At 52.0% G+C, this 15,405-nt stretch overlaps 8 protein-coding genes across 8 annotated transcripts; 3 read left to right on the top strand and 5 right to left on the bottom strand.

The window, feature by feature from the left end:
- Positions 1-1,047: 1,047 nt before the first annotated feature.
- CC1G_12045 (hypothetical protein) lies at positions 1,048-2,312 on the top strand. The gene is made up of 3 exons (XM_001831461.2): positions 1,048-1,332; positions 1,387-1,562; positions 1,623-2,312. The coding sequence occupies exons 1-3, from the start codon at positions 1,133-1,135 to the stop codon at positions 1,697-1,699; spliced, it is 453 nt and encodes a 150-aa protein (XP_001831513.1). The 5' UTR covers positions 1,048-1,132; the 3' UTR covers positions 1,700-2,312.
- CC1G_14856 (fibronectin type III and ankyrin repeat domains 1) lies at positions 2,145-2,835 on the bottom strand (the record flags this gene model as incomplete). Its single annotated transcript, XM_002910833.1, has 3 exons — positions 2,375-2,835; positions 2,238-2,327; positions 2,145-2,162 (listed from the first exon to the last, which is right to left on the bottom strand). Exons 1-3 carry the CDS (start codon positions 2,729-2,731, stop codon positions 2,145-2,147), a joined length of 465 nt encoding a protein of 154 aa, XP_002910879.1. The 5' UTR covers positions 2,732-2,835.
- A 26-nt stretch (positions 2,836-2,861) lies between these two features.
- On the top strand, positions 2,862-3,731 carry CC1G_09041 (hypothetical protein; the record flags this gene model as incomplete). The annotated part of the gene is made up of 1 exon (XM_001831460.2): positions 2,862-3,731. One exon carries the CDS (start codon positions 2,862-2,864, stop codon positions 3,729-3,731), a length of 870 nt encoding a protein of 289 aa, XP_001831512.2.
- Positions 3,732-3,932: 201 nt separating this feature from the next.
- Positions 3,933-6,664, bottom strand: CC1G_09040 (hypothetical protein; the record flags this gene model as incomplete). Its single annotated transcript, XM_001831459.1, has 7 exons — positions 3,933-3,946; positions 4,002-4,871; positions 4,926-5,272; positions 5,333-5,884; positions 5,959-5,983; positions 6,036-6,585; positions 6,641-6,664. The coding sequence occupies 7 exons, from the start codon at positions 6,662-6,664 to the stop codon at positions 3,933-3,935; spliced, it is 2,382 nt and encodes a 793-aa protein (XP_001831511.1).
- A 532-nt stretch (positions 6,665-7,196) lies between these two features.
- CC1G_09039 (hypothetical protein) lies at positions 7,197-9,175 on the top strand (the record flags this gene model as incomplete). The annotated part of the gene is made up of 8 exons (XM_001831458.2): positions 7,197-7,489; positions 7,585-7,669; positions 7,725-7,987; positions 8,043-8,099; positions 8,155-8,231; positions 8,286-8,611; positions 8,663-8,761; positions 8,819-9,175. The coding sequence occupies 8 exons, from the start codon at positions 7,197-7,199 to the stop codon at positions 9,173-9,175; spliced, it is 1,557 nt and encodes a 518-aa protein (XP_001831510.2).
- Positions 9,176-9,240: 65 nt separating this feature from the next.
- CC1G_09038 (hypothetical protein) lies at positions 9,241-10,609 on the bottom strand (the record flags this gene model as incomplete). Its single annotated transcript, XM_001831457.1, has 4 exons — positions 9,241-9,363; positions 9,424-9,872; positions 9,937-10,383; positions 10,447-10,609. 4 exons carry the CDS (start codon positions 10,607-10,609, stop codon positions 9,241-9,243), a joined length of 1,182 nt encoding a protein of 393 aa, XP_001831509.1.
- Positions 10,610-11,439: 830 nt separating this feature from the next.
- Positions 11,440-11,742, bottom strand: CC1G_14855 (fungal mating-type pheromone; the record flags this gene model as incomplete). Its single annotated transcript, XM_002910832.1, has 2 exons — positions 11,440-11,555; positions 11,607-11,742. One exon carries the CDS (start codon positions 11,740-11,742, stop codon positions 11,656-11,658), a length of 87 nt encoding a protein of 28 aa, XP_002910878.1. The 3' UTR covers positions 11,440-11,555; positions 11,607-11,655.
- A 1,808-nt stretch (positions 11,743-13,550) lies between these two features.
- CC1G_14854 (hypothetical protein) lies at positions 13,551-14,483 on the bottom strand. Its single transcript, XM_002910831.1, has 3 exons — positions 14,187-14,483; positions 13,880-14,128; positions 13,551-13,823 (listed from the first exon to the last, which is right to left on the bottom strand). Exons 1-3 carry the CDS (start codon positions 14,420-14,422, stop codon positions 13,727-13,729), a joined length of 582 nt encoding a protein of 193 aa, XP_002910877.1. The 5' UTR covers positions 14,423-14,483; the 3' UTR covers positions 13,551-13,726.
- Between the last annotated feature and the right edge of the window lie 922 nt (positions 14,484-15,405).

The raw sequence follows: 15,405 nt of genomic DNA, 5'->3' as shown, positions 1-15,405 counted from the left end.
CGAACCAGATCTTGAGGCACACACGGATCTCATCCAACACTGTTTCTAATTTTCTATCGTTTCGAAACGGCGAACTCGCGATGCCAGCCTTTTCGCCGTCTTTATCACAATGTTGACACTCGTCCATTAGGGCGTTAGGATTATATTGAATCTTCCAACCTTGATGGGTAAGTATCGATCGCCCACTCTGGGTCGCTCAAAGGCTGGTGCCATAGCCTGTAGTCGATAGCACGATACGCTCAGAGTTCCCCATCTCAGGTCTTCTATCTAGCTCTTCTTCACACTGAAACGACCGACTCGGCCGACACAGAACCTACTCGGTCTCTCAAAAAGGGACACAATAGTCAGCTTTTTAGGAATCTGTCATATCGGGATACAAGAATATCCGCGCAGTATTCCCTCTATTCCCTTCATCTAGCTCACAATTTATCGCCCGATGGCAGTGAAGACCCGACACGATGCGACGGGTCCGCGTGGCCCCCCCACTTGACTTTACCTGCGTCTTCTCCCCATCTCTTCGAACCTTCTCCGGATATCGACCATTCATTTTCGCCCCTCCACCTGACCGGCGGATACCGTCACAGTCATCCATTCTGAGCTAATCGAAAAGCAACGGGTCTTCTAGAGTATTCAAGCATCATCCCCAACTGTGAAATCGAAGGCTTTTACTACTCCTGTATTCCAAAGCATTCGCAAGACGGTGACACATCACCGTACACGGCACCTGGCAGAAGCAGGGTCTAAAGCAGCGTGCAGGGTGACTAGCCTCAAGAAGGCTAACGCGAAGCGGCGGTAAGCGTGTCAATTGTGAATGGACCAAAGAATTTTGCTCTTCGCCCGATCTTTCAGCTTCTGGGCGTCTCAGTCCACAAATCCGATCCTTCCCATTGCGGAGCATTCTCGTCGTAATCACTGCACCGGCAGTGCCAATAGGGGAAACCGCTCCATGCACCGCTTCGGGCCTTTAGAGGCTTCTCGACCCTTTTCCTCTTGTATAAATACCAGACCCACCTCCACAGCCGACTCCTCCCATCTCCTCTCTTACCATTAATCCTTAATCGCACTTTCATTGCGTCGCGCACCCCTTTCACCGCACCCCTCGACCGTCACGCACTCACGACCTATTCCCATCATGGCATCCTTCTCTCCTGTCAACTTCATCCTCGCTTTCTTCGCACTCTTCAGTTGCCTTCACTTCACCTTCGCAGCACCCGTCGACATTGCCGCACGCTCCTCCAGAGCCGTGGAGATCCGCGACGTCTTCGTTCCACCAATTATCGAGCCCAATGCCGACAGCGTATGGACAATCGGCACCACCCAGGTCGTTACTTGGTACGCTTTCCCTCCTTCGGTCTTTTCAAACCAGTTGCTCATACTGTACTTTAGGGACGTCACCCATCCCCCCAAGCAAATCACCAACCGATTGGGTCGCATTGTTCTCAGGAGCGAAGAGACCGGTCTCCTCGATCTCGCTAACCCCCTGGCCGAGGGCTTTGATATTCTCAATGCATCTCAGAATGTCACTGTTCCCAATGTTAAACCTGGTACCTACCAGATCGTTCGTAAGTACTAATTGTCTCGAACGTCAAACGTACTCCATGCTGATGTGTGTCTTTTTACAGTCTTCGGTAACTCGGGCAACTGGGGAGAGTCCTTCCAAATCGTTGGAGACTACGTTCCTCCCGCCGAGTCTGCTTAAGGACTCATCCCATTCGGTTCACGACAATAATACGACCCGCGACTCGACTGACACGATACTCTACTCGAAAACCTTTATAATTCCCCGATTTCCTTTGCGGATTGGAACGACTCGCATTCACGAACGGACCTAATTTCTAATCACAGAAGATGCTCGCGATGACCATAAAGGGCTCTATATCGACTCGAACTATCGAAGCCCAGGAGTTCAACAACTTCTATTGCGCTTGAAGCTCCTGTATGAAGCCTATGGCCTCGGGCACGTAATGCTAGCCTTTCATAAAGGCTAACGCGAACGAGTCCTTACTTCGTCTTTGCTTTGGCTTTGTGTTTTCGGGGAGGGGGCCTTAGTATGACAGCACGCTTCATCATCTTCAACCATCATCATCATGGACATGGTTCTTCAGCCTATCACACTCGGACACATCACCCGAACTTTGTACATACTACTGACGACTGGTTTGCTACGGACAGCATGCCTGTAATATTAGTCTTCATTTTTGCGCGTATCTGCTTTCTCCTGCCTCCTCTCTTTCGACTGTCACTGGTGTATTCAAGTAGCTAATGTACAAATATGTAGCATCCACCTCACATTGAATTAGTGGTGCATCTGCACGCTCAGCCAAACACTACTATCATACTTTCCGCTTCTTCCGAACCACGCCTAGATTCGAACCTGGGTAAGCAATCTAACAATCCGGGGGTGTGCATTATCGGAGGCCAAGTCCAGCGCCGTCTTTCCACTCTTACTCGCAATGTCCACTCTTGCGCTGCCGCAAGTGACCAAAAGCGGAACAACAGATTCATGACCTCCTCTCGCTGCCAACATAAACGCCGTCCATCCACTTTCATCGGTCACAGCGTTGCCCTCCCCCCCTTCAAAACGAAGTAGCCCCCTAACGACATCCTGGTGCCCCTCACTTGCCGCCATCATCAACGCAGTCATTCCTCTCCTCGTCGAATTGACGTCCAGCCCCGGAACACGTAGCAGCTGACCAACGGTGTCCGCGTGTCCCTCCTTCGAAGCCAGCATCAACGCGGTGCGATGATTCCAGTCCTTTAGGTTAACCTGGACGTCTGGATCCTGCAAAATACATCCCACGGCGCCGTGACCATGACCCTCATTTGAGGCGACCATCAACGCCGTACGGCCTGCAGCATTGATGATGGGACTGACCATCGCCACCAACATCGCCTCCCAAAATCCCGCCATCAGACACATCTACCTCTACGCCGACAACACCGCTGCCATTACCTCTATCTTCGACCCAAAACCATCTGGCGGTCAACTCTACAGCCGATCATTTTACGAAACCGCCACCAAATTCCTCGATAGCGACCCTCGAAATCACATCCACCTCACCTGGTGTCCGAGTCATCATGGTATACCGGGAAATGAAAGGGTCGACAGGCTTGCCAAACAGGCTACCAACCTAGCCCACAATGCCCCCATCACTATTTCGCGCACCAACGCCATCCGCAGGGCCAAACTCGCAGCACAGAAAGAATGGACGCAGGAATGGAGCAAGGCACCCAAACACGGCTGGTTCGCCATCGCCGATCGCCTTCCCCCATCACTAAAGCCCACCAAACATTCCATCCATCTCTCCAACGACCGAGAACGATTCGGAAGACTCGTCCAAGCCAGAACAGGCCATTCGTACACCGGCGAATTCCGGCGGCGCTTCTTTCCAACACAACCACACCACTGCCCCTGTGGAGAGGCAGCAACAGAAACACGCGAGCACATTATCATCCACTGCAAGCGCTACGAAGACTGGAGGTGGATCCTGAGAGAGGTGTCTCAAGACGTCGCCCTGCCCGACATCCTCGGAACCAAACAAGGAATTGAGGCCCTCGCAGAATTCCTAGACCGCTCTGGGGCGTTCACACGTACAGGACTCCCTAGGGAACAACCCACCAACCCCACCCTGTCCCAACTCTCCGAGCAAGAACCCTCCCAACCCATCACATCGTCAACCGTCGGCCCACCAGAGGTCAACGGCGGCGATACAATCTTCGACAACGGCTGAAACTTCCCCGATCGCGTCCAACCTCCCGACCAAACTCTTCAATCTCCCGCTTCACGTTCCAAGTTGATTCCCTAGTACCTATTGTTAGGAACTAGCGTTCGTTAGCTTAGTCACGCAGGGTGGTCGCAGTAACGTAGATCATAGATTAGTAGTAGTGTACAAGAGTAGGATTAGATTGTAGGTCGACCACCTCTCCCTAGCTTAGCGCCGATTGGCTGCTTTAAATAGATCAAAAAAAAAAAAAAAAAAAAAAAAAAAAAAACGCCGTACGGCCATCCCAGTCCCTCATATTGACGTCGGTCCCTCCGACTCGGAGCAAGATTCTAACGGCGTCTTCAAACCCGCCCTCCGCAGCCAACATTAGCGCAGTCTGCCGGTGCTGGACGGTTGCAACATTGGGCTGAACTCCTGGAACCCGGGCCAAAACCCTCACAACTCCCACATGCCCCTTTTCCGCAGCTAGCATCAATGGCGTGTACCCCTCCTCGTCCACAGCGTTAGGGTCGATGTCCCTTGCCTGGAGCAAGCAGCGAACGGCCAGTTCATGGCCTTTCCTGGCAGCCAAATGAAGTGCGGTCCTTCCGCTGCCGTTCACCGCGTTGACATTGATTCCCCGTACCCGGACGAGTACTTTGACGGCCGTCGTATGGTTGTAATGGGAAGCTAGCATCAGCGCAGTGGCGCCAAACTTGCCCCTGGTTCGGGAATTGAGGGCGGACCAGCTGTGCTCCTGACTTTGCCCCTCCAGCAACAGAAACTCGGGGATAAACTGATGGAAGCCGTGTCGGGCAGCCAAGTGAAGGGGTTTGAGGAGGTCGAGGGTTCCTTCGTTCCATTCCCAATCGTCTTGGGCGAGATTGCAGGGGAAGGCGGCGCATTTCGACATAAAGAAGCGGAGCAAAGCGTCGAATTCGGGATCGCTTTGGCATTTCTTCGCGTGGAAAGCCCAGTAGTTGTAGGAGTACTGAAGGAGGGGATACTGGGCGAAGGCGTCTTCAAGGTCCCACTCCTCGAAGGCCTCGTCGGATTCGATCAATTTGCACGCCACGAGTCTTTGAATAGACGTTCTGGCCAGTACCTCGTGAGGATTGCGATATATGCCCCGCAAGAATTGAGATACGAAGTCTCTAGCCGTGGAATCTATAAAGAGGTCAGTATTTTCGTTTACGAGTGCATTAAGACCCAACCACTAACGAATCAGATGCACAGTCCCGGTCTTCTCTACACCAATCAAGCCGTAGCAAACTGCGATCAGCGTAGCTTCATCTACTACCAAATCCTTCTTGAAGGTATCCGTCTGTGGGCAAATCGCTAGCGCGCATTGTATGTCCCGGACAGACAGCGGGCATTGGGCATAGTTAACCCACAGGAGGACCCTTTTCGCGAGGGCAGAATGCTCGGGGGATTGGTTCTCCACCCTCTGTAGCGTTGTCCGATACATATCCGTCATTTTGTTGGGAAACTGCTCCAGGCTCGCGCGTAGGCTGGTTATAGTCAAACATTGCTGGAGCGCTTCAATCTGAAGGGCGGCATGGAGGAACCTACAAATTTGGTGCCAGTCAATATGACGTCTCAAACTCCTGCAGGAAGCTCAAACTCACATGCCGTTAGACTTTTGGATAATCTTGGAAGTGATTTCTTCCTTGCATCGGTGCTGTTCGATAAGCCTCCGAAACCTGGGATTAAGGACGAGCTTCTGATTGAGCGCCAATCGGATATCTTCTGCGCGCGCGACGATCGTGAAGAACTTGGCGGAGGGGATATCTGACTCCGAATGAGCGAGGGGTCGAGAGGTAATCACGAACTTTCCCTTTAACAAGGAAAGTGCGCTAATCAAGTCAAATTGGGTGTTATTAAGGGCTTCGTCAAGCCCTTCGACGACGTAGAAGGAGACAACAAACATCGTCTCGATCCCTCGAAGGAGGGTGATAAGTTCGTCCTGCGATGGGTAGGTCTTGTCCCGCCTGTGGTGCAGGTACATGGGTTCAACCAGCTTCACAAGTTCGGGGTGGTGCTCTAGGTATTGCTTCAGGAATGCAGCTAGTATCTCCTTTACGGAGAGTGCATCGGTGCAACGACAATAAGCAAAGACGACGCTAACACAACCGCTGGACGTCCTCTCAATCTGAAGCAGGTCGTCAATGATGCTTGATCTGACAATAATCGTGAGCCTGTGGAGCTCGAGGAGCGAGTAGCAGAGCCTAATTCGAAAGCTCGTGGTGCTTACGCGAGTACAGTCTTTCCCGCCCCGGCTGCTCTGAGGGTTCAGCAACAGGAATGATGGAGCCAACGGGAAATTCTTACCCATGCCTACTCCCCAGATGACGCGCAGAACTCCCGACTTCCACTCATTGTACAGTTCCCCCTGTAACAGCCAAGCGCCTGTGCCGGGCGTCCTTCTCTCTCGTACTTCAACCTGTGTGGCTCGGAAGTTGATAATGGGAGAGAGCCACTCCACAATCTTCCCAACCTTCATGGCTTGTACATCTGGAGGTTTGGGCCCTGGCGCAGATGACCAAGGATCATCCGCATACAGAGGGTTGAAGAAGTTGTTGATCGTATAGATGTAATCTCCTCCGACGTCATTGAAAGTACCGCCATGTATGTTAATTGTGTCGATTCTGGCCGTGCTTTCGTCCAGCTCTGTAGAGCATGTCGCTTCGGTTAGGCTCGCGTTGTCGCGCCCAGAATCTGGAGTCGGCTCCTGAGGCTTTCCTGGCAAGTAAATGGTCGGATCGATAGGTACGAACGGTGGTGCTTCGGAATCCACTGGAGCCGAGCTTGCAGGTGCACCTATGAAAGAAGTTTTATAGGCGCCCGGAATCAGCACATCTTCGTCGAGTCCAGCGTCGTCCTAGCCATGCACAGCTGTTAGACACGAGGGACTGGAAACGCGTGCAGACAGTTACCTGGAAGGACACACTCTGGCCCATGTCTGTTGTAGCGACTTTTCAATGGGGGTACTTGAAGGGCATTGAGAGACCCGAGTTAGATGGACTGGACGGTAAGGTGTGGGTGCGCAGGAAAATTAGCATCTTGTCTTGATGCTGGCTCTGTGGGGGTATCATCAACGCTGTGCGCCCGTGGGGACGGGAAGCGTCAAAACCACAGCATGTGGCAGTGCGGCCATGCCCACCGTTATTCGTCAGAATGCAACAGTCAGTTCTTTTGTGGTAGCCGCAACGAGCCTGTTCGCCCACACCAGTAGTAGTAGGACTAGTAGTCACGGCTCGGGCGAGTCGATGCTGCTGGTCAAGGTCAAGCTCTGTGTCACGGCTGATCGGATGGAAGGAAGTCTTCCATTTTGTATAAGCTGCGCTAGTACTTAAACCCCTATCTATCCCTATTCCCATAGGGACCTACCAAACTAGGACTACACGTGATGTCATCGTGTTGAGACAGGGGCGTTTTTGCTCTTTTTTGCCATGCTCAGCGGAGCTGTACTGTTTTCTCTTCAATACCACGATGCCAAAGGACCTCCCAGGTTTATATTGGGACCCAGAGAAGAATCGCTACTTTCCTATATCGTCGAGGCGACCCAACCATAGCTCAGCATCCTCGCCGAAACCCCCTACGTTCCAAAATGCTCCGGCAGTTGCGACAGCACCGTCTGACAATCCAAGGAAAGCATCGGGACCCTTCGAAGTCACTCCAAAGTTGGCCATGAAGCGTAGGCTGGGGCGTAAAAATTTGGCCAACCTCAACAGAATAATGTTAAGCTCGAGCTGGAACTGGACGGACAGCGAGCGTATCAGACAGTAAGTAATTGATGAAACTGCTACGTTGAAAGGCGTGCCTTCCGGACGAAACGCGGTGCAACCTATGGATACTGACTGACTGCATCTGGCTACAGATGCGTAAAGCTGAACAACATAGCTGAAACGAGCAAAGTTGCCCATTGGGAAATTGCTACCCTCGGTCGAGCCACCACGTTCTGCGTGTGTAGTCCAGACGTTCTGCTCTTCGATCATCATAGCTGACAGCATCTCGAAGACCTACCCCAATAAACCAGAAGATCATTTCACTGGAAGCAGATGGCACTTGTTGGGCGATAGTATGGGTTGGATATCGCGATGCAGCACGCCCCAAGGGATCCTAGAGCCCGAGACCGACACAGATGCCTATGGACACGCTGTTGCCAGTCGCAGTGGAGCTGGAGAGAATCCACCCTCGCACTGGCTGCCCTGGACGACAGAGCTGAATCTACAACCATCGGGACATATCACCTCTATGTCAATGTCTGGTTCGCGATGGGTGTACGTTGGATTCTCGCAAATGTATCCAAACTTTCCAGCTGACTGTCGTGTTTAGGGCTGCGGGGTCCGGTAAAACACCTCGCTTGGTTTTCTCTGACATACAACGCTTGGAGTGAGTAATCTTCGTACAAACCATGTCGACGCCCTGTTCTTACATTGTCTTTCAGCCAAATGTGCATTCTCACACTGCCCAAAGTCCGGGACCTTTGGACGTCCCACCTGCTCGGGGAGGAACTCGCACTAGGTACCTTTATACATGTTTTCCGGACACAACAGCTTGTAATGCCTTCTCCCCCAGGTGCCAGCACACGAGGAGTCTACCTTCCCTCCGTCGACCACTCCTCCTCGGTGGAGTTCCTTCACACAGATAACGACGTCTTGTCAATAACCCAGGATGCCCACCTTATATATACCGGCTCTCGAAACGGCACTATCCATCGGTTTGATAAACGTATTGGATTCAAGCATAGAGGGCAGGCCCTACTAGAAGGACGGTTCAACAACCGTGGCCACCAGAAAGGCCAGCGGTCTCCGGTCTTGAAGCTCGAACTCATGGCCAACCACTCCACCTTTGCTGCCGGCATTCTCGACTCAGGCCTTTTCATCAGCCATATGAATGGAGATGTGAGTACATCTCCACTTCCCTCGTACTGTTCATCCAATTCTCGCTCCCAGCTCCAGTTGTTTGACCTTCGTCGGCTCTCTTCATCCGCCAACAATATCGAGCCCTCGATACAATATCATGGCCACATTAACTCCTACAAGCAAGATTTGGTGATTTCATGTTTTCTCCGTCCAGGCAGTGCCGAAGCTTATTTTCAACCATACTAGGGTCTTGCTTTCGACATAGACAACGGGTTAGTCTATGCGGCAGGACTAGACTGTCGGATCCGTGGGTGGAACCTAATGTCTGGAGAACCACTGGATCCTGCACAATCGGCCGAGACAACGAGGTATACCGCCACCCTGAACATTGCTCAATATCGAGCGAATCCCTTCATCGCCCAGTTCGATGACCCTATTGAAGCGCTCCAAGTAACACCTGCAACCTATTCCGACAAGAATTCAGGAGACGATATTCACGCCATCGAGGGGACATGTTTGTGGGCAGCGAGCGGTCGAGACCTTTGGAAGTGGAACCTTGGCCAACGAGGAATACCGTCAGCAACACCATGGCCGCGACGTTAAAAGTCTGGGATCGTATTAATACGTGCCACATCCACGGGAACCAGCCAACGGAGTGCAATAGGATATCACCGGACAGCCTTTAAACTCTCTCTAACCGTACTCCTTTCTGCCAAGAGGGCCATTATTTGCCATCTTTGATCTCTAACTTCTCTGTCCTTCAGCACGGGAATATCATCGCTGTCATCCTCCTAAGAAAATAGCCCATTAGCCACCGTATAGCCTGCCACAGAGAGAGCCCAAGGACTTACCGCTGGGGACGGTATAGCAGCCAACCTCATAGCTGCTGCACTCTTGTTTGGCAAACTTGCAGGGTATAGGGTGAAGAGGGACTGGAACGCAGGCGCAGTGAGGATCGGTGCACGCTGCGGCATATGGTGATGTGTCGAGCTTGAAGCTAACGAAGAAGACGACTGGCCCTGCTCGCCACTCAGGGCCAGAGAAAGGAGGCCAGCGGTACCCGACCCCGAAGTGTTGATTGAGCTGATAGCTTGGCTGGAGAGTGTAAGGGTAAGAGCATGTGTGATGAGTTGCTTGAGCTTGGCTTCGCAAGCCAGACTCATGAGAGATGCTACGGGGCGTGATGGAGGGTTGAGGTCGTGTTGAGCACAGATGAGATTTATGCGTTCTGCTATATGCTGCAACGTTGGTGCATGGGTGGTGCTATGCAATTGAACGGGTGGCCGCAAACCAGGTGGACCTAAAGGCCACAATCATCGCATTGTCAATCCACGAGCTCATAGAAGGATGCTATCGTCACCCACCCTTTCGTTCCGGCAACAGCGTAACCCCCCTCTCGCAGGCAATTTCGTCCAGCTCTGGTCTCGGTCTCGCGCTCTGTGTCGTGGATGCAGGTGGAGGCTGTCCATCCACCTGCATCGGTGTCGTCGTCCCATTCGGCTGCGCCGGTGGTGGCGTCCCAGAACTCGTTTTCTCCAAAGCCCGTATCCTCTCCCGTTCCTTCCTTCCCATTGCCAGAACCCATCTCTTCAGCCTATTACTCCTCAATGTCCTCTCTTCTTCAGAAAGCCCGGGACCCTGATACGGCAATAGCGTCCTTTTCCGTTTTCGAGTGGGTGGCTTGGATGCGGTGGGTGGCGGCGTGTTTAGATTCGAGTTGAGAAGATTGTTGGCCGCTGCATTCAAGGCATTCCGTTTGTAGGTTGCTGTGGCATCAAAGAGGGATATGATGAGGGCGTTGTGGATCTGTACTGTGAAGCATGTTCGATGTCATTCAATACACGCGTTGATATTGGTCGCGGCATTGAACTCACGTAGTATGGGCGTAGTGAGGATACTAGTAACTATCTCCTCGAACTCTACCCTCGATATCTTTCCGGTTACAAAGTTTTGGAGTGCATCGAAGTATACAGGTGCCTTGGGACCGAGATTTGTGGTCAACTGTTGCTTGAGGTTGCCCGTCGAATCCAACGACATTTTGCCTTCACTAAGGTGTCAGTTTGGTTTGCTTCGATGGGTATGACCGTGGCTCCAGAGGGCGTGGCACGAGCAATGGAAAGGCGAAAGGGAGAACGATGGTGATGGTGAGAACGAAAGTAGAGCGCGTGAATTGGCCCCGGATCGGGACGACGGGCGCTTGCTCGGGTCGTGGGAATCTTCGCTCGGCTCAACCCGAATGGGCCGTCGCGTACACGACTCTTTTCTTCGTCCTTATACTTGAGAGGAGGCGGTCGCAAACAATGTATGTGGCCACCAGCTCGTGATCAGGATTCGTTCTTTCTCAGACACGCGCGGATGTGATCCCTGTAAGCAGTTTTCTTCCGACTCACGAGAACTCCTCGAGGCCCGTAACGGTTTAACGTTTACTTCCAGACTCAGCTGCAGGTCCCAGCTAACCTCCCATCCATGTGTCAAATGGGGGTCCACTAGCGCCTTGTATAGTTTGATCGAGACATCCGGCGGCATTGGTAAAGACTCCACGGTGTGTCCGAGGCCGGCCACCAGCACGCCTGGGACGCTAATCCTGTCATCGACGCGCTAGCCTGAGTGCTCTTACCGGTGGTAGCCTATTAGGTCCCAGTCGATCTCATCCCTGTTGGCATCGGCGGATGTGACGACTCGAGGATGGCCGTCAATTCGAATCTTGTGGTGTATCCAAATAGTGCCCTTGGGACAACTCGCCAGGATTGTCCGACTCGGTCGCCCCTATCTCAAAGGGCTTCTACGAGTCGACTCTTCATTGATCAAAAAGACCCTTCAGTGTTCACGCATGTAAGCGATTTCAAGGGTTCATGGATCACACCGAATTGCGCGCAAAAAGAGTCACGTATTAACATTCCAACGTGGATACATTGGTTGGGTATATATGAGAGGACGAGCACAAGGCCTCCGAGTATGATAGCAGTGAAGAAGCGGAACATTCCTGAAGGTGAAGTCAGGACCAGATCCCAAATGGCGAAAAGTGTTGGTATACACACCTATTCACCGATCCACAAAAGACCAGGGCTCTGCCGTTTGGGCATTTAGGCGATGACGCAGTAGGCACCGTTGCCGGAGCCGCCGCCAGTCTCGAAGTTGGTGGGGATGTTGATGGTGGTGAAGGAGTCCATTGCTGATGTGTGATTTGGTACTGTGAACAGTGGGGAATCACTCTGCGCTGGGGATGGCTTTTATACTCTTTTCCAAGGGTCTATGCACCAATTCCTTGATGTTCCCTCTCGCGGGAGAGGGACATTCAAGGCTCAAGCTCAGATTTAAGTGACAATTGGAAGCACAAATGTACGTTCGTGCGCCTTTTGTTCTCTGTGGAGGTGTAGGACCGTAGGTATGCGATCGATGTACTTTTTCATTCCCCAGCGATCGATTTGCAAGCGTGGGGACTGTTGGCTTTTGTCACTGACCCGTTGACGCTTATCGAATCAGGACCGTCCTCACGATCGGTCCCCTTTTACTGGTGCATTGTGTGCGTTGACAATTCTTGGACGGTTCATAGACACCTTCAAGAAGTTGCTCGAGATTCAAGTTACTACAGTCCGAAGCCCGTAGTCATAACTTACTCGCAGCGTCGGTACCTCCATTCTTATGAACTTCCAGATTTAGTCATAACACGGCAATATCGGCCATTCCTCCTGTCACTGTCACGTCGTAGATACAGCGATGAGGGACGAAGGCTTTCAATGTATCGCTCGGTGAAACAAAATACAGGTTGAATAGCCAAAGCACTCGCTTTAGCGCAGACACCCATGCCCGACCTCGTCTAGAGAGGGAGCAGATCATCGGGAAAAACCCAAACAGCTAATTTTGTCTACGCGAGGATAAAATAGACAAGCCGTGCCTACCAGTGCATATCGATGCCTTTTTTGGTGTATCCTTGCCTACGATTAGTCGGGCTATGTTAGCTTAGGCATGTATAGGGTGAAACTTATTGGGTGGAAAACGACCCCCGTCCTCGCTCCCGATTCTCCATTCCACAAACCGGATGCTTGAGTCTAACATTCGTACCGACTTGACGCCACCGTCGGCCTTCTACTCCTTAGAAACTTCCGGAAAGACCCTTTCGCCCATGATAGAGCTCGAGGGAGCTGATGCTCAATGTTTCGGGAATCATTCAGAGACGGAAACATAATATAAGATTGAGGCAGCCACCCAACGAGACCAGAGTCCGCGGCATTGGCTCGATGAGAGCGCTTGTCTACAACTTTATGTGTGAACAGTCAAATGACGCTCTCTAGTCGGTGCGGGGCGTGATAGGCCGCCTTGGAAGGCGCTTACAGCAGACCGCGACCTTCTCTACTGCTTTCCGTCCCCCTTTGGATTGCAGCATTACACTCGTGCTTACTATTAGACATGGCGAGGCATTGGTGGAGATGCAGATCACGATATGTACTCAGGTCTTTTCACCCCTGATGTTGAAGCCGATTCCGGAGCCGAATCGTTACCATCTGTACGCGATTTTGCAAAAGACTGGCAGTAAGTATTGGGTGATCCTGGGGCTAACCTCGACTCCCTCAGCCTTCTCTTCATCCTCCGGGTTGAGCGAGGTAGCGACAGTCATAAGGCTTTTGGTATAAGTGAGCCTCCAAGTCTCCTGCGACGGCAGCATAGAATACGCATTTGGCCGCATCCAACCCAGGAAACACTCTCATCGCACAAACGGTTTGGCTGATGGCGCGAGGCATTCTGCCTAGACTTGCTGCTGGTTAAGAGTAGAGGCGCTCTTTGGCCTGCGTCGCGTTCGTCGGTACGTTCATGGCGCGTTGGTCCATTACTTATCGGAAAGTCGACATCGAAAGCAAGAGCGAGCACACATATGTACCTGAATATACCGGATCGTTTGGTCCGGTGGTTCCTGTCAGGAACATATGGTGAAAACCACGCCAGTCCATTGGAAAAGGGAAAATGGCTGGAGCGGCATGTGGGACGGTAGGATTCCTTATAATGTGATTCAGAATGGGGAGGGTGGTATCGTAATACGTATACAACGATGGGCGAGCCTGAGCATAGCTGACTGTACAATAGGAAGATAGCGAGGAAATAGCATAAAAGCAAAAAAAAAAAAAAGGCAGAAAACGAACGCGGTGCCAAAAGAGAGTATCAGTGCCCTCCAACACCGCCGCCAGCACGCCCGAACAGAATCTCGCCTACGCCTGACCCAACGACGATACACAAAACAAAATCCACACGGTATGTCCTGGAAAAGTACCCTGTCAGCAAACCAAAGGGAACTTGAAGGCAATCGATGCCTACATCACAGCCAACATGAGCGCATAGCTCAACATCGCCTGGAATCCATGCAGAAGACCTCTTGGTATATCGTGGCCGGTAAGGAAGGGCGGAATGGTGCGAGAGTTGACTCGTGGAACAACCGAAGGGACTGTTGCTGGGACTTCATGAACTTCGACCACCCCTTCCTCTTGCGAGGACGGCACCTTTGAGACTGGGGAGGTCCTAGTTTCGTACGTGGAAGGGGAGCATTTGTTGGACAACAACAAAGCTCTTGTAAGGAAAGCAATAGTGAGTGGTTTGACGGCGAAATCGACCAGAAGAGAAATACCTCGCTTGCCAATGGCGTTCACATACACCTCTCACCGCGGAGATGAACCGCTCGAAGAGTGCAAAGAAGAACAGAACAAAGCATGCTCCTACGATGCCTCCAGCGGAGCTCGGTGTCCATTCTTTAAACCAAAGAGCGATGCCGGGGGTCGAGTGGAAGTAGGGTATCATGTTATGGTCCATCATGTGGTCCATAGTCATTCCACCGCTTCCACCGCCATGTCCGCTATGATCCATTGTCGTGAAACGAGGGCTGCTTTAAAGGGAGAGGGACAGGGACAGGAGTGACGAACGGTAGCCCGCTGCTCAAGGGTAGAGAGGGTTTCGAGGAGTTGCGCCGCCTTAAAAAGCAAACCAATTGTGGTGGTGGGAATGTTGCGCCTAGATAGGAAGCGTGATGGCGGACTGGTGCGGAGAATGAAGCTCAGCGGCCCGAGATGTATGGAGTTCTCAGTGAGACCGAGTGAGACTTGAGGTGAGTAGCTACAGAATCAGAGATAAGTTGAGAGACGCGGGACAGGATAATAGTTACTCGAAAGGCAGATGTGAAGGAGACTCAGAGCGTTTTTTTTTTTTTTTTCAACGAAAACGCGGTGAGGGAACCAGCAGAGCGAGGGCGAAACCACTACCACACCGTGGCGAGAAAAAGCCTATAGCCAATGAAGACGATTTGGAGAGCATCCAAGGAGCTGAATGTGAGTATCACAACAGTTTTCACGATGGCCAGAAGAGATTCCAGAAATGACCCTAGTTTCATAGTCGACAGAGTGGCAGGACACATGTTGGCTTGGTGTTCATGTAACTGCCCTTTCAGCCGTGGAAACAGATACAGACGAAGTAAATGCTGGGGCCCGCAGCATTGCCCAAGTTGGAGATTGCCTGACACCAGGTTACTCTTGCGACAATGGCCAAGGGGAAGACCGACTCGTCAGGGGCGAAGTTTCTTGTTATTCTCGTCGATGGGGAAGGTCGGACGAGCGTTAGACGACAGGGAACTAGCGCTATCCATGGCAGCGCAGGCGCGAATGGCTAGCGGGTTATGGAAGTTGTTCAAAGAGAGCAAGGGCGACTGAAAAACGAAAAGGGAGAAGGTCGGATTATTGATGGCTGTTTGCGGCATTTTTGCACTCACGTGCATTGATGGCGCAACTCTCGTCCCTATATAATCCCGGCTTTTACCCCTCTCTCTTCCTTTCGCACCCCCACCTCCTCTCTCCTTT

This window comes from Coprinopsis cinerea, assembly GCF_000182895.1.
Source record: "Coprinopsis cinerea okayama7#130 chromosome 7 map unlocalized cont3.7, whole genome shotgun sequence".
NCBI classification, from domain to species: Eukaryota; Fungi; Basidiomycota; class Agaricomycetes; order Agaricales; family Psathyrellaceae; genus Coprinopsis; species Coprinopsis cinerea.
This window is presented reverse-complemented; position numbering and strand designations above follow the sequence as displayed.